Genomic DNA, 22390 nt, shown 5'->3' with positions numbered 1-22390 from the left:
AGCCTTAGAAAGGACTTTACGCTTGGGCACGTGCACTCGTGTTGCATCCTTTCTAGTAAGGGTTTTTTGAGACAGGGTCTCACTATGTAGTTCAGGCTGGCCTTGAACTCACTACGTAGCCCAAGCTGTCCCTGATCTCACTTTGATCCTCCTGCTTCAGCCTCCCAGTGCTGGGATGACAGGCATACACCATCATTCCTGGCTTTCTAGTAAGGATGTTTAGGAGGGAATTTACAATGGAAAAATTAAACTTTAGTTCTGTTGTGACTACAGTGGACCCTTGACTTACAAACTCATTTTGTTCGGAACACTCAAGTTGGTCAGGCTCTTCTACTGAACCTTCCAACTCTCTCCTGTATAATTTTAGGCCACACTTTCTTCCAGGCAGATCTCAGTCCTTAGAGAGACACTGGCCTAGGATTTCTCAACTCCACACAGGAAAGGTTGTTGTCATGCTCCTTCCAGAACTCTCTAAGGGTTAAATCTGTATCTGAGACCATCTGGAAGCACAAGCAGCTGGCATTCGGGTTGTAACTCAAGATTTTGGTAGTAAATTAAAACTAAAATTCCAGCTGTAACCCAAGTTGTTCATATGTCAGGCTGGTCGTAACTCGAGGGTCCACTGTATTTTATGATTCTTGTTTTTAAGTTCTGGCCACTTTAAAAGAAAACTAAAATTTATTTTTATTTTTTGGTACTAGGGATCGGACTCGGGTCCTTGCACTTGTGGGGCAAGTGGCGGAACCATTGAGCTAAGTCCTCAGCCCTCTAAAATTTATTTTGATGAACAAATGAATGACTTCCTAGCCTCTATCTTTTTTTGTTTTTATTTTTGTTTTTGCGGTACCGGAGATGGAAATGAAGACCTTGCGCTTGTGAGGCAGGCCCGGGGCCACTGAGCTAAATCCCTGGTCTCCTAGCCTCTATCTTAAACTAAGTGCATGCTGTGTCCATGCCCGTGGAGAGGCAAGAAAAGGGATAAACCCTCTGGCTGCAGGAACGGTCTCCAGCCAAGGCTGGTTCTGAAGGAGGAACCAGGCTGTGGAAACTGCTGGAGAGTGGGGGTGTCCTTCAGCATCACATGTGTCCTAGGGGGACCCAGGGAGCGGACAAGGTCCTTTTCAACCTGTGGTATTTTTAGAGAGCAGGGAGGTTGTGCACCTGGGTGAGAGCTGCAGGAAGAAGTTATCTGAGCTATGAAATCTCAGAATGTAAATAACCTGTTAGGAAGCTGTTTGACCTGAAACTTGGGTCAGTGCTAGAGGTTCAAAGAATAAAACCATTAAAAAAAAAAAGCTATGGGAGATGAGGGGGCAAGGTGGACTTTCAGCGGTCAAAGCAACTAAAGGTAACTAAATTTCCAAAAAGGCATCAGAGTTGGGAGGGATCTTGACCACCCTTACCTCAGTGGGCAGAGCAGACAGAGCTTGTGCTGCACTTTGAGGGAGCGAGACTGGCATCAGGCAGGGTGCCCCCACGGGCAGTGCCTCAGGGTGCAGGGACAAGCTGGGTTCTGTGCTTGCTCCGATAGGGTGGCCGTGGCACTAGCCTTCTTAACACGACAGCAGTCAGTGGCAAACAGAGACACAGTGAGGACAGCAGTTACAAGTGGGCATGGGATTTTATTCTCAGTGCATGGCAGTACTGGTTTCTGCTCATCAGCAAAAAAGCTTTATTGGTTCCAAGAAATTATTCCTTTTGAAATTCCTCTTTTCTTCCCGTCTCAGTGGAACAACACATTTGAATTTCAGATTTGCCAGTTCATAGCATTTTCCCCTAAGAACCGTATAAATACATGCAAAACATTGTACATAGAGTTTAAATAATATCAAAATGCAAATACAGATCAGGCACGCTGTTAAGCTGAACTGCAAATGATGGCCGCACACACCAGGGGAAACACTGCTTCGATACCACCATTTGTTTGTCATGCAGATCACAATAGTCAATCTTTTGTTTGGTTTTCTTTTTTGTACAAAAATACCAGTGCTTGTTATACTAGTGATTGCAAAGAAGAAACTCAAAATCCTATGTGCGTGCTGATTTGAAAAGAACAACGTGGATAGATTTGTTGGCACATATATATATATATGGCATATTCACATATGGCATATATACATATGGGGAGAAAACGTGAACGAAAGGCCGATTCATTTAAGGGAGCTAATCTCCCTCCATCTTTCCTAATCAAGAGGAAAGGGAGCCAAGTGTGGTAGTGCATGCCTGGGAGGCTGAGGGAGGAAGATTGCAAGTTTGAGCCCAGCTTGGGCAGCTTAGCAAGACCTTGTCTGAAAAACAAAAAAAAATTTTTTTTTAAAGGGCTGGGCATGTAGCTCAGTGTGAAGGCCTTGGGTTCAATCCCCAGTACCAGGGGAAAATTATAAAATAGAAAGAAAAGCAGAAAGGGCACAGCAGGTCTAACTGCAGAGTTGGTAAGGCAAAAGTCCTGGCACTGAACTAAAGAAGAGGGAGGCTGGTTAACTCTGAGGAAGAGGCCGGAATGGCTTAACAGCAGGCATTGTCAGTGCCCACCTCCACTAGTGCAGTGGGGTGGTCCCTAGGTCTGAAAGGTGAGCATGTGTGCAGACGGGTGGTGCCACGGGTGGCTTCAATCATAAGGCAAGGGAGGTAGGAAAGAAAGGAGAGCTACACTGAGAGGTCTTCCAGCACATTCGTGTTTGCCACAGCCCTCTAGGTTTTCGGCAGTGAGGTAATCGCTCGGATTTATCTGTGCAAACTCTCCCCTCTAGCTCAAAGGGAAGAAAAAACCCAAACCCTAAAGAATCCACAAATGGACGGATTTCTAGATGGCTTCTTTCAATATTTTCAGGGATGGGAGAGTCATTTCAGAGGATAGAGGATGCCTATGGGAAAGAGTCGGCCCTGAGGCTGTCACCCAGGACTAGAACCAGCCATGGTTTTCTCTACTTGGTGTTCTGTCTCCCATCTAATGTACTGAACAAGACCTTTCTAGGGGAGGAAGGAATCACAACTCAGATCCTTGCACAAAAACTCATTAATGGAAAACTCCAGGGGGATCAAGGAGTGAGAGAACCATAAAAAAACGCAAACTACAAATGAGAGCATCCTTGCAGACCAGGAGATTGTCTTTGGTACCACTCTGCTAGCTCATTTCTCGAGAGACACAAATCCAATAGAAGGCCCCCAATCCTAACCACTAGCTACAAAACAGCCTGGCGGTTCATCTCTACAGGGCGGGACGGGGGCACACATTCACTTCTGACAGCTGTGTCTCTTTTTGTTGGATGTTCTCCTCACTATCCACAGTTTACTATTCACTTTCCTAGCTATCAAGACAGGAATCTAGGCTGATGTTTTCTCCTTCTTCCCATCAGACCCTTTTAAAATCCAAAGCACCATTTTGGGGAAAAGCATTATTAACTTATGCCATATTTACTCACTGCCGGTTGGATCACTGAAACTGAATAGAAAAAACTTATATATAAAAACATATCCACATAAACACTTAAACTTAATTCCATATCAACACAATTTATATTAAAAGTCTAGAACCCAACAAATTTTTCCCCTAAGTATAAAGATGGCTGTTTGGAGAAAGGAAGTACAGTGTATTGGTTTTTAAACCAATTACAAATATACTAAGTCACCTGTCATGTCAATCAGCTGGTTATGTGCTCCCTTCCACAGGGTTACATGACGGCACTTACTTTATTTTAAATCGTTTAAACAAAATACATATGGCTGACTCAAAAATATCAGTTTCTGATCTAAAGAAAACTATATTTTTTGCATAATATTTCTATATTTTCTCTCTTACTATGGAAACTAGGAGACACACACACACACACACACACACACACACACACACACACCATTGACTTTAAAAAAGTAGACACAAGACCTCAGGAGTAACCTGTCAGGCACCATGAGAGTCTTTTTGGGGCAGGAATGGTAAAATGACCTCCAAAGCTTGGTATTGGCTTGCTTCTTTAGATGATCTGAGGTAATAAAAGACTTGACAGAATTAAATCTTCCAATGTACTTACTAAATATGTGTGTGAACACTCAACACCTTGGGTGAGCTGGTTTCTTTCCCCATGGGTATTTAAGACAGAGAAAAGATTGCCGAAACATGTTAACTCTCAAAAAACCAAACTCAAAGTTGTTTCCCTGTAATGATGGATTACTAGTAATGATGATGTGTAGGGGCTATTTTTTTTTTATTCTTCTTACCTAGGACAACTCAGATGCAAGGGCCAAGGGAGGGTGGATCTAGAAGAAGCGGCTGGATGGACAGGTTCAGGCCACTTTCCCTTCCCAGATGGAAATGCGACAGTCCCTAAGAGCCTTAGTGCCTCCTCCTTACTCCCAACACTCTGGAAGGGCGGGGGTGGGCTTCACTGATCTAAGGGGAGGTGGGAATCGGGGACATCAGTCAGCTCCACCTTCACACCACAGCGAAAGTCAGTATCAGCAGGGATAAAATGGAGCTCCTGCAAATGTGGCTCCACCTTGTCTGGTAAAAGTCTCAGATAAGCCCTCAAGTCCTGAGTGGCAGGTGGACAAGGGGCAAGAAGGGCAAGATGGCACAGGGCTTTCCTGGAGCACACTGCAGAGAGCACTCAAAGGGAATGTGGGAGAGAGTGAGAGAGAGGTGGAGGAGGAAGAGGAAGCGGGGCTCTCCGGGATGGGTGTTTTGCTCCTTAAGTCGGCACAATGCCATGGGAGCCTCCCCCTTTGGAGGTCTATTTACAAAATCAGAATGTTTGCAAAAGGCCGGAACATTCTGAGTCTGAACAAACCACAGACCTCACAAAGCGCAGAATTAGGAAACTGAAGAGAATGTCAAAGCTGATGCCCAGGCACCCAAGCTCAAGGTTTCTGGTGCCTGCAGGGAGGTTTCCTTACACCCTGCCAGCGTGACTCTTCGGCTTTTCAATACTCCCTCAACAATCAGGTCTTGCCCTGGAAGAGCCCTGGAGATGGCTTTGAAAGCAGCAGTTACCCCAAGGAGGACCCCGTAAGTCTTATTTGACGGTCTATCTTGTCCTAGGCCTGCCAGCTTCTGGTCCTCAAACTCCAGGACCAACTAGTAGGCAGCACCATACTAAATGCATTCTTTTGCCACCACTTTAGCAACACAAAGACGCTCAGGCCCATAGCAAAAACTGCATACACTTGTATTACATCTGTATGATCCATGGTCAAGACTGCTCTCCCTGGCACTTAAGGACCACACACACCTGACAACACAGCAGTTTGGAAGAAGACACACTAACCTGGCAACAACAGGGAAGCAATCTTAACAGTTATTAATGGCTTCAAAAGGACTCTTTTAGCAAAGAAACCCATCTGCCTCTAGAACCAAGTCAAGGGTTCTATGGGGACCCTAAAGGAGAATGGTCAAAGTTGAATCAATTTACGTCCTTTCCATTCTCTTAAATTCCTAACTTTTTAAAAAGCGAAGAGATGGAAGATAAGGATCACAAAAGTCCAAAAGAACATTAGGGGCAGAAAAAGCTAGAGGCCTTTAGTTGTAAGTTTTCAAAGTGGTTTTTAAAATACTCTGCTGGCTGATTTATTTATGCATTCTATCCTTAAATCCACAAATTTCATTTGTGGAAGTTTGTCTCTAAAGCCCCAGTTTACAAATGGCAGGACTCAGAGGATAAAATCCAGAAGTTGGGACATGTCCGAACACTGGGGAGGATCTGGGTCGGGGGATGCCAGGAGGGCTGGCAGCATTCCTTTACCAATGACAACGGATGCCCCCAAGGAGTAGAGTCTACAGTTACCGGCCTGGGGTTTGACTGGGTCCTGCTACAAACTCAAGTTTAAGTTGAAATCCTTGTAGGTCTGTGCTCTTGCTTCATCAGTTGGGGGTTCTCACACACGTGGGAGCAGCTGGCATGACAGTTAAAGTCCCATCCTCACCTCAGAGATGAGACAGATGGAAAAGGAAATAGGGACAACAGGGGTGGGAGTCAGAGAATGAAAGTTCAAACCGACGTCTCCAGGTTTTGTAGAGGGCTGTCCGAATGGGAGCCAACAACGTGTACTTGGTTGCAGTCCACCACATCGGCGTTTTGGTTAGCATGTGGGGTGACCTCATCATCCAGCGGGAGCACCCTAGTCCCAGTCTTAGAAACCTTTTCAAGATCTTCATCCTCTTGTTCATCCAACAGTGGTGTTCGTGGCAACTCCTCTTCTATGGCGAATTCAGGGTGGGTCATGAAGTTGTGGATGGAGTTTTGGTTCTTGGGTTTCTGAATGCTTTCATGGAGGGAGCTATGGAATGCTTTGACCACTTTGATCTATACCGGGGGAAGGAAAAGGAGGATGAGAAAATGGGGAGGTGAGAACTGGCCAGCAGCACAAGGAACTAATGGTTTGAGGAATGAAACAAAATCCAAGCAATAAAACATTCAATAACCAAAACCAACTATGTAAGAGATCATGGGGCAGTATAAACATCACATGGCCAAGCTGGTCACAGTGCCTCATGCCTGTAGTCCCAGTACTCTGGGAAGTTGAGGCAGGAGGATTGTGCATTCAAGCCCAGCCTGGGCAATTCAATGGCTCAGTGAGACCCTGTCTCAAAAACAAAACAAAACAGGGCTGAGGATATAGCTCAGTGCAGAGGCCCTGGGTTCAATCCCCAGTACCTTAAAAAAAAAAAGAAGAAAGGAAACATTACATGGCTCAAATTCAAGCACTAGGCTGGGGTGAGTGATGGAAAACAACAAGGACATTTCCAAAGTTCTATTTTAAAAAAGTAGAAAACCCAGAGCAAAGTTAGCATTCCAAGCAATCCACTCTTAAAAGGAAACAGAAAACAAAAAGACTCAATTAGTTCTTTTGGATAGAGGGCTAGGATGTTGGAACTAGGTGCCAATTAATAGCCAAACTTAAGAGATGATTCACACGTGTGGATTTCTGTGTTGAGGCCAAACATTTTGTGAATGTGGAATGGAAAAAAGGACACACGGAAATGTAGTTATCTGTTTAAAACCCTCAAAGAGCCAACATATATCAATCTGCACATAATACAAATCAGGTGACAAGTGACCATGGATAGATCCTGTGCAGCCAGGCAGACAAACCAGTCTTCATTCAGTGGCATGCAGGACATTGAAACTCTTCAACTGAATAAACTGCCCACCCAGTCAAAGAAGACATGCATATAATTTACACCCCACAGCCTCTACTGTGTCCCCTCCCTGGAATCCTTCGTGCTTTCCCCTAGAAGATGGAGGTGAAATGCAGGTGTCAAAAGATGCCTTTGCTAAGAAAACCTGGCTCTCACAACTCAAGTGCATGCCCGTGCCTGATCTGTAGTCATGGTGCCCAATCGCGCTGCTCTCACTAGCTGTTTGCAAATTGGGAAGAGTGTGATCATATATGGAGAAGGGAAAGAATTGGACCAGGGAGAAACCTGATCCAGGAGGCAGGCTACACACAAGCAGCCTTTCTGTCAGGGCAGAGGGCAGAGGGCAGGAAAACAATTAGCAGTTTTATTGGGCAAAAGGAAATGCAGTGCCCTGTGTCAAAGTCTGTTCTACTGCACAAAAAAGGAAGGCATTCAGGGAATTCAAAGTCTAGAGGGAAAAAACTGACAATAATTGATCCCTGGGAACAGCTCCCGTTTATCCATAGCCACCAGCTCTTTTGGCAGCTCTGCTTTTCTGACCTGTAGGTCTCTCTGGGGTTACAGAATTGGGGTAGAGGAGAAGGTTGGATCCCAGAGATACTGGAGAGGGAGGCCAGGGAAAGGTAAGTAATTGTAGGACCGCTTTAGTTTTGGAGAGGTGGCTAGTCCTAGCCTTGTCGGAAACTTCATTCCATAGGAAAGAAATGGAAGTAATGCAGGAGAAATCCTTACGGTGGGGAGGAGGATGTGAAGGACAGAGGAATGGGGCAGCAGGGTACATCTTTCATTCCTCTACTGTTCAAGTAAAAATATATTCTTGGGGAGAGGCTAGAATGTAGAGGCAGCAGATCACACACACAGACCAGTAAATGGGAGTTCCTGTCCAGTGCCTCCTGTCATCGTATAGAACCTTCCAGAATACTAGGCAAGGCAGCCTCACCATCAGCCCTGCAGGTCCCACCTCTTGGGGAGACTAAGTCTCTGCGGGCTGGGGCTTACCTCACCTCACCTCACCTCACTTCTCCACAGCCTCTTGGCCCACCCAGGGCTGAGGGTGCTCAGAGCTTACAGCAAAGGACTTCTTGCCACTCAACACTTCAGCTAAAAAGAATTAAGGAACCCGGGTGCACATTCGCCATGCAGAACAGAAGGGAGCCCCTGTGTTTCCATCCTTTTATGATTCCCACTGACCACATGATGGTGAATTTTACCATCACATTGGTTTTGCTCCAGACCTGGGTGAGATTAGGTGGAATGGAGCGGGATCTAACCTTCAGGGAGGTCTCAGATGCCCTACATCAAATCTTAGAGCGAGACAACTTGGATTAAGTGAGCCCAAAGTCAACGATGCCTTCTCCTTTGGCCCTGGTACAGATCCCATTGGCCAAGGCACAGGTCTAAAGCCATCTCACCTCTGCAGGATAACAGCCCATGTGTTTTGTCCGCTCTTGATATCTTAAAGTTTCTAATGAGTCCTACAGGAAGGCAGGTACCTTTTATACCATCAGTTCACTGTCTTTATACCAGTGATTTTTAAACTTTCTGCTTCTATTTTCTAAACAAATTGAATACTTTATTGAAATAACTATATGTGGAATCCATTATAAAAAATAGGTTTTTTAAAAACTAGGGTTGGAATAGGCCCAGGAGCCCTGTTTGCTGGCTTTTCCTCTCACCTGCTGGAGTAACCAGTAGCATTGTTATAGGTAGACAAATGAGGGAGATAAATGAGTTGCAAAGGGGTAGGTAGGAAGATAAGGAAACATTCTTTGAGGGAGCAAGCAATAGTCATCCAGCTAGACTGCAGGGCTCCTGGAGTCTAAGGGGAAACCAGCCATCTGTAAGGGAAGCTTGAGAAGAAGAGTCAGAGAGCCAGGGGCATCATCTGTCCTGTGGTGAGCAAAGGCTGAGGAGTAGGGAGCAGGGGCTGTGCCAGAATGCTCCTCAACCCCAGCACAGGCTCAGAGGACAAAGGCTAATAAGCAGGCACAGAGGATGTCACCACCAGCCCACCAATGCTGGCATCTCCCCGTGCTGGAGTGTGATGTCTGGGATGGAGCAGTGCATGGGACAAGGCAGGGCCAGTGAAGCGGATGTGCTAAAAGCCTTGTACACTCTTCTCCCAGCCAACTAGCCCTTCCCTCCCTGGACATCATTTCTCAGAGCCTCCGGGAAATGTCTCCTTTGGGGTTGACTGAAGGGCAACTCTTTCATGAGTCAGGAGCCCCACTGGCCCTTGGGTTAGAGCTGAGTGTAAGGGCTTCTTTGTGGAGCTTGGGAGAGGTCAGATGAGGACTCCATTGTCAGCTAGAATCCTGTGTTTTTCTACTCCCTTTCAGAAGCCAGCAGAGAAGAAGGGTTAAGTGCTTGCTGGAGAGAAATCTTAGAGATCTACAGAATAAAGTTTGGACTCAGTTGCATTTATTTGGAGATCTGGAATGGGATTTAAAATACATGGCTCTAACTTCCAGAATCTCAGTGAGAAGGCATAGCTGGAGAAAGAGCAGGTGTGGTTTGTCTCTGATCCTCTCACCTTTGGGGGCTTGGGGGACCCTGAGTACTAGCACCTTTGCAAGAGCTCACTGGACTCTGCCTCTTAGTCTCCTGCTGTGTCAAATCACCGGGGCATCGGATGCTAACTCTTCCAACCAGAGGGGGCTCACTAAAAAGGACAGAAGGTAATTGCACAGGGATGGCGAGAGGAGATGACAAAGGAATTAAGAGACCATGATGGATTAGAGCAAGAGGTTTTTGGATACTTGCAGGAAAGACATATTTAGTGCTTTCTTTGGGCCGAGAGAGACAGTAGGTATCTCTGTCTACCCCTACATCCCTGTATCCACGCCAGAACACTTACAGTTAGCTAAAAAGAAAAAGCCCCAAGACTAGGCCAGCTCACAGTCATGTGAACCACAGGCAATGCAACTGCTCTTTCTTCATCTTGTGTCCAAGGTTTGGGGTGTGGGGTTGGGAGTTGGGGAGGAAGGGACAAACTGAACACTCAGGTATTTGAAACTCACAATATGTTTAATACAAAGGACCTCCTTCCTCACTAGAAGGCTGCTTCCTCTCTCCTCTCTGCCTCCCATTTGAGAAAGGTAAAATGGTCAGGAATAGAAAGGCATTAGCAAAAGTCCTACAGCTTACCCGAGAGAACACTAGCTCTTAGCTTGATAGGTGATGGGATTCCAGTGGAAAGGATGCCCAAGAAAGGGGTGCCTGAAACTTTTTGTGCAAAATGAGACACGAGGGACTGGCTATTGGTAAAACAATCAGACTAGAGGAGAAGCCAAGGGCCGGGGATTCAGCTCAGTGGTTCCGCCGCCTGCCTTGCAAGCGCAAAGACCTGAGTTCGATCCCCAGTACCAAAAAAAAAGTTCCAGTTGAATTTGGGCAACTTAGTAGAGGAGAGGCCAAAACAGGGCTGCTCTCCAGAAACTCCTATACAATTTTAGTAAATGAAAAAGAAGCTATTTTGAACCTTTCATATACTTCTCCTTCCCGTATGTGAACTGATTCTTAACACCAGATTTTAAAGTCCTTGAAAAGTGAACTAACAAGGATGCTTGGCCTTCTACATTTGAACTATCTACCTTCCTCTCTTCACAGCTAACTAGTTTTTATGCTTTCGCTGCCAGCTAATAACGCAGTGACAACCAAAATGACTATTATTATTGATCACGCTTAATACTGGTTCATGTAGGACAGGTCCCCTTGGGTAAAGAACCCAAGGACACAGCTCCCTTCCTACCTTTCTTGAGAGGATCCTAAACCTACCCCCAATAAGGAGACTTCCTGAGTTTTAATTTGGCCTAATCTCACATCTAAACTTGAGTGATAGAGTTTAGACTCAAAGGAGCAGGAGGAGAGGAAAGGAATAACAATAATATGTCCAGACAAAGCAAAAACAAAAACAAAAAACCCCCACAAAACAAAAAGGCAAAGCGGAACAAAAAACTGCAAGAAAAGGAAGAAACAAGCAATGCAGAGGAACAATCAGAAAACAGAATATTGTTTAAAATATTGTTTAATAGCTTTCCAACATTAAAAAAGTAATGTAATAAAAAGGATCCACAGCCTGGTTTTGGAGTGGGACTTTTGTCTTTTCCTCCCTTAAGTCAAAGTATCAAAGAGAAAAGGCAAAAGGAAAAGATAACCATGGTTGGTTAAAGCGGATGCTACGTGCTCTCTTGTGGTCATTTCACCAAATCATGCATCGTAATAGACTATCACTCACTGCCCATAGGAGGAGATGAAACGGCAGCAGTCACAGAAGTGGTGGGGGAAGATTTGACTGGTGCAACTGCTACATAGGATGAGCTAGGAACGAGTTTTACATCAAGGTGTTGACCCATGTTCTGTCGCTTTAGGACTCCCTTAAAAGAGGCTCCCGTCTGGAATGTGTTAATTACTTCGATCTGCAAAGAATCAGAGAGTGAGACAGCTTTGCTCCACAGTCAGAGAGAGGGGAATGAGGAGGAAGGCAGGGTTACAGGAGGGGTGGGGACGGGGTGGGTGGGGGGGGGGTGGAAGCAGCTGGGGAAAGGGGCAGAGGCTGGAAAGCCAGAGAGGGACTCCCTCACAGAAGGCAATGGTGATGGCGGGAGGGAGCGTTAATTTCATATCACAAATCATTTAAGGAACAATTTGCTGTGGAATCTTAACACCCAGCCACAATCCAGTTTTCCCTTCCCCTTTGGCGGCTGGTGAACACTGTAGGTGTGCAGGTGTCCAAGGGTCTTTAAAATTTAAAGGGATTTCTCCCACTCCACCACTCCTAACAGCTGAGCAGAGATTGGCAGCTTATTCGTGGTTTTGACCTAAACTCTTAAAAACAAGGCATGCAATTTGAGATACTGAGGCAAAGTACATATTTCTGAACGTCAAGGCTCAGGAACCTCTAAACCAAATAAATCAACTAATTCTTTTGCAGATTTTCCAAGAAAATAATGCATTCGTTTAAAGGCAGTATAGTAACCCATCCGTAATTGGCCGTAGTGGAAAGGCCCTTGGATTGTGAGTTGCTTGGCGCATTGTCTTCTAGGTATCTTCCCCAAGATACCCTGTGCCAGGCTGAAATGCAGCTCGGGAATCCAGTGGCCAAGGCCCACTGGAGAGAACACCACTGAGCTGTGTTAGTGCGCTGGAGGTCCAGAAATGTCGGGCAGAATACTGACTAACTCAGCAGCTGGACTGGGGAGTGGGGAGGAGAAATTAGCGAGGGGGGAGGAGCAGCAGTCGCTCTAGACCATCCACATGGACCCTGGTTTTCAGAGACAAAGGCAATTAGTGCCATTCATTTCCAGCAATGGCCTCCATCTGGGCCCTCCATCACATCTACCACCCGTGTCCTTGACCCCTAAGTAACAAGAAACAAATCAAAAGGCATCACTTTATCATTCATAGATCTGGTGGCTCCTCAGGAAAACCTGCATGCCTAATTCCAAGGGTCAGCTCCCCAGGAGTATGGGAAAGGTGCTGATCCCAGTTCTCTGACTTCATCTCCAGGTGAAGACAGGCAAGCAGGTGCCTTGCAACTCAGAATATTGCTCCTATTTATAAAGCTTCCTGAGAAGCCACAAAATGCTTAAGGTTAATTTCTGGATTCATACATATCAGAGTTTGAGCTAAAACATCACCCTTCCTCACATGCTATAGCTTTCAGTTCCAGAGGACTGAGGAGCCTGAACCTGCAGGAGGAAAGGGTTGCTCTCAGCAGGGTTCCAGCTGCATGGAGAAGGGGCTGTAGAGATCCTTCCTCGGTGCCTATTAGGGCTATGAGACCTGACTTCCACAATGAAATTGCATTCTAGGTTTACCTCCTCAAGATGCTACCCCTTACATTCCCCAAATTTCTGCTTTCTAGCACTTTTAGCTCCCATAAAGCTATAAAGAATAAAGGAAGGGGGAAGAACAGCTTAGAACCAGGGAGAGGAGAAATCCCAAGCAGGACTGGGCAACCCCTCCACCCCAACTGTGGCAGAGACTGACAATAAGGATCAACAATCAGGTGGCAGGAGATTTTGTTAGGACCCTGCTGAAGATAAGGAGCGGATGCCAGGTGGGCTTTGGGTACCCAGGACACACTAACATGCCTCACACTCAGCCTCATCTGCTCACAGTCAGGTGCACACCAGAATGGCACAGATCTGGTCATCATGGCATCTGTAACCTTTGTCGCCTTCGGTGCCTAGGTCTGGGCTTTAGTGCCATGCTGACTGACTGCCTCACGCTCCAACAGGAAAGGTAGTAACCCTAAAGCTCTGCAGGCAGTGATACCAGACAGACAGGAGCACAGTCGAGGGAATAGGCCCTGGAGAGGAAGGAAGCCCCATGACTCTTGGCTCCCCAGGAGGGAAGACTGGCAAGGAGCGAGGAGAATCCTGGCTAGGAAAAAAAAGTCACATAGTAGAAAAGGAGGCAGGTGATCCTGAGGGGAAGAAAAGCAAAGAGGTTATTTTGAAAAAAAAGCAGACCCAAAGGAAAGCACTGGGGACTTCAGAGAGGGGAGCCCAGGCACCAGGCTCTACGGGCACCCGGCAGACTCAGCGCCTGGAGGGTGGGGTGGGGGACCATGAGAGCCCTGGACACTGACAGGCAGTCTGTGCAGTCCCGCTGCAGTCCCTTCCTGGGGGAAGCCCCAGGGTTTCCCTTCCCCACGTTTATTTCTGTCCGTGGTCTGCCCCATGGAGATGAACTCCTACCAGGCACGAAATTCAGAGTATTCATTCTGCCTGTCTTCTCTATGTATGAAGAAGGCGGGGCTGGCTGGCAATTTTCTAAATCATGTGCAAGGCCAGTTTTTGAGAGTGAACTAGTTTGGGGATTTCCCGCCAACTGACAGAAATAGGCCTGGACTCTGGAGAGCATCCTAGAGATCTTGGGATTAACAGTGTCTTGAGGGGAATAAAACAGGAGAGGTGTGTGGGGTGGGAGCAGGGGAGGGGACTGGCAAGGCCTGGACTGGCCATTTACCCAAGAGAGAGTTACAACTACTGCATGGAAAGTGAAAAGAAAGTCACTAGAGGGCCACAGTCAGGGGACTTAGGAGCAGCTGGCGCAGCTTCTATCCCATTTCAGAAATTATAAGAAGGAAAAGGGTCTGGAGAAAGGATAGTTTCTTCCTTTCTGGGAAGCAGTCTGAAGCCTGCAGAAGACACTCAGAGGCTGTTGTCCTTTATACACACTCAATCGTCAAATTCCCCACCAAGGCCTTAAATTTGAAGTGGGGGAAGCGGGGGTGAACTTCTTTTACAAAGATCCCTCCAGATAATATTGATTACCATAACAGCAGCATTGAGGATGTCACATTAAGTGACTGTTGAGGATGCTGATGAGGGGATTTTGTCTCTCCTTCCTCTTGGGAGGCAGGGAGAGGCTGCACATTCCCCACCCTTGGGTCAGGGATAGTGCTCGCAAAAGACCTTCTGCATGAAGCTTTTCTGGCCCCAAAGGCTGGCAGCGTGGGCCCTGGAGCCAGGCCATAACTGAAGGACGCTGCTAGCAATGGGCCATGGTCTGGATACCACGGCTACTCTCCTTGGAGATGGCAGCCACGCCGGTATCACTGCTCTGTTGGTCCTAAGCTAGGGAGCCCTTTGGTAGTGAGCCTTAGGCGGGAGGGAGATGCTGGCTGCCAAAAACTGCTGCTGCCCTCCCACCACTTCTGGAGACAAGGAGGTTTCTTTTCCCAGGGTGAGGACAGGCCACAGCAGAGTACCTGAGTCTGGATACGGTTCAGGCCCCGGAACCAGAGGATCTGGCCTCGGCGAAGCTCCATCTCAGCGTGGTCGATCTCATCCAGCCCCTCTGCATCCTTGGTGATCTCCTCTTTGGTAGTGCCATGCCCAGCCTCCTTCAGGAACTTCAGAGACTGAGTAGGTATCGCAGAAATGACCTGAGGACAAGAGCGGCAGAGCTGTCAGGGGACTTACCCAGGGCAGCCCCTGCCGGTATCCTGCCCCATTATCCCGCCCACAGGAGTGCGTCGGGGAGGAGCGCCGATCTGCCAGCCAAGCAGGCGCCAAAGGCTCACCAGCTGTCCAGCTCTAGGGAGGGTTTCTGGAGAACTTGTAGTCCAGAAATCTACCGGCCATCTTCCTACTTATATAATTTATAATTCCTCTTCCTTTCCAGTTTGCTTTATGTCTTTAAAGGAAAGAGGACTAGGATACATGGCACATACCCAGTAGGGACAGAGACTAAGACCTGGGGGAAACAACCAGGGGAGAAATCATTTAGGCTGGCCTTGAACTCACTGGGTAGCCCAGGCAGGCCTCAAACTCACGTGCTCCCCCTGCCTCAGACTCCCGAGGGCTGGGACACAGGCATCCACCACCCCACCTGGCCTATAACCTCTTCTACTTCTAAAACACACCCCTCCTTTCCAAGCAAAATTCCACTGCAAAGTTCTACTGGTGTCTCAGAGAAGCTATGTGTTTTCCAGACATGGTTAGAGAAGGACCCAAAAGCGCTGAAGTAATGGGCAGTGAGCACTCCACCTGGTGATGCCACGGGATGAAGGGAGCCTGGACACCTGGGCGGGAGGGAGAGGCCGGCGGCGAGGAGCCGAGAGGCCGGCCGGACGGCTGTGTGACCCACCTCAGGCGCAGGACAGGAGGTCTGCACGGCGTGTGCTGTACAAAGGCACGGGAGGCGCGCCAGTACTCACCTGGCCCCACAAGAGCTCCCCAATCCCGATGAAGAGACACCACAGCCACTGGGACAGGGTGAGCTTGGTGCAACTGAAGGGCTTCCCCCCAAACTCCACAATGAGAACCTAGGACAGAGAAAGGGGCAGCCTACCATCAGGGAGGGGACGGACAGGTGGCTGCTCCCCAGCCATGGCAACCAAAGCAACATCACGCCCCTGCCCAAGGGTCCTTGTGATGCGAGTCCTGACTTGCTTGCTGGAGAAAGGGAAAGAAGAGATCGAGTGGAGGATAAGGAGAGACACATGCGGTCTTTCCAGAGCCCTCTGATGGGGAGACACAGTTCCTACGACTGCTAAGACCGAGACTAACGTAAGATCTGGCAGAGTGGAGTCAGCGGTGAGCTTCTTGTGACCAAAGCCAGTGGGTGATGAGAAGGCAAAGCAATAGAAAGGAGGCACTGAGGGTGAGGGACGCACAAGGGAGGCATCCTACAGAAGGGTGGAGTAGTGGGAGTTCTTCTCTTTGTACGGCCTGTTCATGTGTGGCTTGTCCGTAACCCTTTGTACCCTTCCAGATGTTTTAGGGTACCTCTGCCTGGGAAGAAGGAAGGGCCCATCTGTTTACCACCAGGGTAGCCACGCACTTGACCCTACTTCCCACAGCAGCTCGAGCCAGGTTTACAGAATCAGCCACATATGCCCCACCTGCCCCTCCTCTCCTCTGTGAACTGTGCTGCACTTTCTACCACGAAAACGAGCCTCTTCCGAACAGAGGGAATGGAGCCTACCCTATGTGAGCACGCACATTTCATGCCAGCAGGAGGCACAGACAGGGGCTAGAAGACAGCGACCTTTTTCTTGGTCACTGCATGGAATTTCTGTATATTTAGAAAATCATAAAAGAACTGTATAAGCCTTATCTTATTTGCAACCGATGTGCTGCCTTGCACTGGAGCACTCGACGTTCTGGTCCCCACTTCTTGAGTAAAGTGCAAATGGAAGCCAACTGGGAATCCCAGGGTCAAACCCCAGCCTCAGTCCCCATTACACCCTGCTCCTTTCCTTGGGGACTTAGGGAATGTGGGCTCCCAGGTTCTAGCCTTCACCTTCCCAGGGCCCCAGCTCCAGAGTCTCACCTGGCTGATGAATGTGCCCAAGACTACAGAGCAGAAGATGAGGTTGCGGTAGATGCCTGAAAAGACATTCTTCTCTCCATGGATCTTTCGGGAGTTGATTTCATTGAAGAGCTGCATCAGCACGAAGGTGTTGAAAACAATGGTATAGTGCTGGCTGGGTGGTGAGTGCAGAGGTGCCTTCCTCCCACTGTCAATATCAAAGAACCTCTCACCTGGGTGGGAGAGGGCAAGCACTGCAGGTACCTGTGGCTCAACAGGGCTCAAGTTCAGCCAGCACGTGCTGTGTGGCCATACTGGTGCCTTATGGCCATTAGAAAATCCATTCTAATCCGTCAATTTCTGAGTTCTTCTAGTTATCAAATGTGTCTGCTTGTTTGTTTTGCAGTACTGGGGACTGTACCCAGGGAGTGTTGAGCTACATCTCTAGCCCTTTTTTATTTTTTAATTTTGAAACAGGGTCTCACTCAGTTGCTCAGGCTGATCCGGAAACCGCCTCAGCCTCTCGAATAGCTGGGATTTCAGTGTGTGCCACCACACCTGGCTTAACCGAATCTTTTAAATGTTAGCCCTGGTCTCAAACTATCTGACCCTGTCTCTTCGTTTTTCTATCAGTATCTGCTTTCTCATAGGAAAGCACAGCGGTCAGACTAGGTGCCCTGGAGCGAGCGAGGCAGCAGAAATGCATAGGGAACACTTAGTAGGAAAAGCTGCTGCTATGCGCTGTCTGGACTCCTTCTGCTCCCACACTGTATCTCGGCGGTGGTAAGCCTATGGCACGTGTGCCACAGCAGGCACGAAGAGCCCTCTCTGTCGGCACAGGAGCCACATTGTCCTAGAATCGCCCCAACAGCCAAGCATTCAGGTTTAGTTGGAGCGCTGGCACTTTGTGATGAAGAAGGGGTTTGGGTCGCAGTTGGGGCACTCAGTCTCTGAAAGGCTGGCCAGCACTGCTGTATCTTCTTCCCTCAGGCCATTTGCTGTCCCCATCTCCATCCAGCACCCCAGCCACCGCCCCCAACCCCACCTGTGGCTCACCAGCAAAAACAAGGAAAAAGATGACAGCAAGCTGATAGACTGCATGGCCCAAGATGTTCTTCATCATAGTACGTGAGATCAGAGGCTTATTTCGGCCATAGGGGCGGCGCTTTAACAGAGACTCTGTAGGGGGCTCTGTGGCCAGGGCCAGTGAAGCAAAGGTGTCCATGATTAGATTAACCCACAGCATCTGCACGGCTTTCAGAGGGGAATCCTGGTGGGAGGAAGAACCAGTCCTTTTAGCTCCCCGGAAACCAACCTGCCTCAGCCACCAGCCCCATCTTTCTCCGGAAATGGTCTTGCTCCGACTATCCACCTAGATTTTCAATCTGGCCACCTATTCGCCGAGTGACCTTGAGAAAACTGCTTAACTCCTTTGAGCCTTGGGTTCCTCTCCTACACAGTGGGAGATGATAATACCTACTTTCCGAGCTTGCTTTTGAAGAATACAGATAAGACACGTAAGTGCACAGCACAGCAGCTGACACAAGGTGCTGGGTAAATTATGATGATTCCACATAAGCAGATGGAGGGGATGGACCCAGCTAGTTGAGCTACTTCCTGCCCCGACACCACTGGGGAAACCCTTGTTCTGCTCCCTCTGCCATGCTCCTCAGCCACCGCCTCAACCTTCCCGTCTCAGCCCACCTCTCAGTCACTTCACCTGAGTGATGCAGGCTCCAGTGAAGGCCACGATCACAGCCACCACATTGACAGTGAGCTGGAACTGCAGGAACTTGGAGATGCTGTCGTAGACATTTCGTCCCCACATCACTGCCTTCACGATGCTGGTGAAGTTGTCATCTGTGAGGATGATGTCTGATGCCTCCTTTGCCACGTCTGTGCCTGCAATACCCTGAGGGAAGACAGGGAAGGAAGGCAGTGAGGTGTTGCGGAGAACAGGGCTCCACTGAAGCCAGGCTCCATTTCCTGACCCTCAAGAGGCCTCAGAACCAGGCACAGACACTAGAGGGCACACTAGACACAGAAAAGAAAACGAAGGGAGACTGTGTCACTGTGGCTGTGTGGAAAGGAGTCTGGGGCCTGAAGCCACTGCTGACTCCCGCACCCAGACAGGGAACTGCACTCATCCCTGACAGCCCCTTCTCTCTCCCTGTCTACTCCCACTACTCTGGAAACCCATTAAAAGGCAAGGAGCAAGTACCGTCCATCTAGTCTACCTCCAAATTCTCAAATCTCTTTTGCCACTGCTCGTATCTGATTTAAGTTTGCATCTCCCCCACACCTTTAAGAAGCCCTACACTTTGTTCTGAGAGCAGCGGTCTGGCAGCACAGTTCAGATGTTCTGTCCTCGTTTAGAATTCTGCCACTGAAGCCACCAAAGGCTTCCAAAGAGTTACAGCAATGGTGGAAAGCCAAGCCTTCACAATTGTCAGCTTTCTAGTCCGGCAGTGCATGCTCTCACAAGTGGACCCGATTTATTTTCCAACCTGCTCTTATGTTCTCTTTCTCCTCAGATCTGAGGGGTTTTGCACAGTCCTCTGAATAACTCATTCACAGTTAGAGTGTAGACTTCTACCCTGCCCCCCCCCATTTCCCCAAGCCTGAAACATCCTCTTTGTCCATCCATTTAAACCCTATCCTGAGGGCTGGGGATTTAGCTCAGTAGCACTGGTCCTGAGTTCAATCCCCCATATACCAAAAAAAGAACAAAAAGAAAATGAATTTTGGGGATTTAGCTCAGTGGTTCCGCTGCCTGCCTCACAAGTGTAAGGTCCCGAGTTTGATCCCCGGTACCAAAAAAAACCCAAAAAACAAAAACCCTATCCTGGCGGCACATGCCTGGAATCCTAGCCCCTCAGGAGGCTGAGGGAGAAGGATTGCCAAGCTGGAAGCTGGCCTGGGCAACTTAGTGAGATCCTGTCTGAAACAAAGAAAAAGAAAAAAAACATCAAGGCTGCAGATCAGTGGCAGAGTGCTTGCCTAGCATGCACAAGGCCCTGGATTTAATCCCCAGGACCCAAAACAAAACCTATTTAGTTTTAAGGTCCTATTCAGTTCAACCCTAACTGCTTTGTGAAGTGGCCCTAACACCCTCAGCCCATGTAGCTATCATACATTTCGCAATGGCCCATACCCACCCCCCAAGAGGGGCTTATTCTTTACTCTGTTGTGTACTAATAGATTATTTGTTCTCTTTATCTGGTAGCAGTGTTTTCCTATTTAGATTGCAACAAAAGAATATCCATTAGATAAGACTACAACTCAGTTTCTGAAGTACAATCAGTTCCCTAGGACATCCCTAGGATATCCACAGGGAACTGTACAAAGAAAGGAGGGGTATCTCCATACACTTACCACCAGGGATCATCTCCAAGTTATATCATTAATTGAAAAAAGCAAGGTGGGCTGGGCATAGTGGCTCATCCCTTTAATCCCAGCATTTAGGGGGCTGAGACAGGTTCACCATGAGTTTGAGGCCACGCTGGGTTACATAGTGAGTTCAAGGTCAGTCTGAGCTACATAGTAAGACTCTCAAAAACCGAAAATAAAAAGAAAAAAACCAAAGTGGAAGAAAGGTAGAAAGGTTCACAATATGATACCATTTATTTAAAGGGATGGGGTACAAACATATCACATATTTGTTTGTTTGTTTTTTGGTACCGTGGATCGAACTCGGGACCTTGCACTTGCGCGGCAGGCGCCGGAAGCACTGAGCTAAATCCCCAGCCCCACATACCACATATTTGATTGTACTTTAAAGAAGCAAAAGAAAATAAATTTAAAACTTGATTAAAAAATTACTTGAGGAATTAAGAGGGAAGCAACAGGGTGAAGGCAGTAGGAAAAGAAACCAGATTTCTATGAATATATTTGTTTCATATATTTGACTCTAGAACAATATAACTTTTATACAAATAGAAAACAAATTAAATTTAAAAAGCAAAAATGGAAAACAACATGATATAAATGAAGTAGTATAGCCAACTGGTAGCAAAACTGCACAAAAGAAAAATGGTTCAAATTTTAAAATTATATGCTTTTTAGTAATTAATGATACATTCCTAATAGAATATACCTACACATAAAAAGACCTGCAAGAAAATATTTAATTGTTTTTAGTAATTATATTATTAATATTATTATTTAAAAACCATCACATACGTTTTAAGATAAAGCAAATAATAATTATGTGAATTAACATTTCTACCTTAAGAGCTACAATATAAAATCAGGGAAGTTAAACCAGATGTGGTGGCCCATGCCTGTGATCCCAGCACTAGGGAGGCGGAGGCAGGAGGATCACTGTGAGCTCAAGGCTACACAGTACGTTCAAGGCCAGCCTCAACTACATAGTGACACCTGTCCCCAAAAAACAAATTAATCAATCAATCAATCAATCAAAAATACTGTCAGTTTGCAATCCCTATAAAAAAGGGATGTAGAATCCGATTGTTTTTAGAATTAATTTTTTTTTTCCAGTACTGGGGATCAAACTCAGGACTTTACAGTTTCCAGGCAGGTGCGGCACCACTGAGCTACATTCCCAGCCTAGAATTAAATATTAATTTATAAGGAATACAAAGGACAAAACAGTATGTTAAAGGACATTATTGGGATACAATTTTAAAGACTCACACTGTAGGACAGTCCATGTAGACAGGCAACTAAGTTCCTCCAAAATTAAACAACTAGGCAAAAATGAAGGAACTGGCTTGTATGAGAAAGGGTTACTAGCTGTGGCAGGCCTGATGCTATCCTTACAAAGGCCTGCTTGCAAGGCTGGCTCTTGGTTCTCACAATGTTTCCAGTCAACAATGAACTGATGAGGGTCACTTACTGGGTCTAGAAGGTGCCCGCACAATCTGGTTTATACTGAACACCTACTTTCCTTCTGGGAGTCTGGAATTTTGGATGTGCCAACGAGAAGGTGCCTGTAAGGTCAGTTCTAATAAAACTGTGGGCAAGGGACATGGGATGGGCTTCCCTGGGCAGAAGCATCATGCAAATATTGCTGTGATTTGTAAATGGGGAAAAATAGAGTCCACATGACTCCTCGTGGGAGGGAGAACATAATGATGACTGCAGGTGGATTCATACAGACTCTGGCAGTGCCTTTTTCTCCTGTGATCCACCTGTATCTGTGCTACACTTCTATAATAAATCTTAGCCTGAGTACAGCTATCTGCTGAGTTCCGAGTCCTGGTGAACCTGAGGAGAAGGATATCTTCAGGACCCCAACACAAGGATGCTTGCTATATGATCAGTGGTTCTAACATTAGGATGTATCAGAATCACTGCAAGGCCTTGTTAAAGCTGATGGCTGGGCCTCAACCCCAGGCTTTCTGATTTGGTGGACCTGGGGTAGGGCCTGTGAATCTGCATTTCTACAGGTTCCCAGGTATCACAGGTACAGCAGTAAGGAAGAATGCAGTCCAAGAACCACTGCTATAGATAAAGAGAAATGTTCCA

General features: G+C 47.2%; 1 protein-coding gene across 6 annotated transcripts in view; it reads right to left on the bottom strand.

Annotated features, from left to right (window-relative positions):
- Nucleotides 1-1602: 1602 nt before the first annotated feature.
- The window catches only part of Atp2b4 (ATPase plasma membrane Ca2+ transporting 4), an 87317-nt gene continuing 66529 nt past the window's right edge, over nucleotides 1603-22390 (bottom strand). For 3 of the 6 annotated variants that reach the window (XM_087193922.1, XM_004862178.4, XM_087193921.1), the window contains 6 exons: nucleotides 18621-18812; nucleotides 17957-18170; nucleotides 16922-17133; nucleotides 15804-15911; nucleotides 14853-15029; nucleotides 1603-6296 (listed from right to left, as the gene is read on the bottom strand). In XM_087193922.1, coding sequence (XP_087050048.1) covers nucleotides 5982-6296; nucleotides 14853-15029; nucleotides 15804-15911; nucleotides 16922-17133; nucleotides 17957-18170; nucleotides 18621-18812 — 1218 coding nt within the window. In that variant the 3' untranslated portion in view covers nucleotides 1603-5981. Of the gene's footprint in view, nucleotides 6297-11369; nucleotides 11551-14852; nucleotides 15030-15803; nucleotides 15912-16921; nucleotides 17134-17956; nucleotides 18171-18620; nucleotides 18813-22390 lie in introns of all 6 variants that reach the window. The other 3 variants (XM_087193923.1, XM_004862182.4, XM_013078622.3) reach the window with 2 other exon arrangements.

Source organism: Heterocephalus glaber, unplaced genomic scaffold (genome assembly GCF_053883595.1).
Source record: "Heterocephalus glaber isolate CG9 unplaced genomic scaffold, H.glaber_assembly_v1.0 deba00001600, whole genome shotgun sequence".
Taxonomy (NCBI): domain Eukaryota; kingdom Metazoa; phylum Chordata; class Mammalia; order Rodentia; family Bathyergidae; genus Heterocephalus; species Heterocephalus glaber.
The sequence above is the reverse complement of the archived record's forward strand: the minus strand, read 5'-3'. Positions and strand labels throughout refer to the sequence as shown.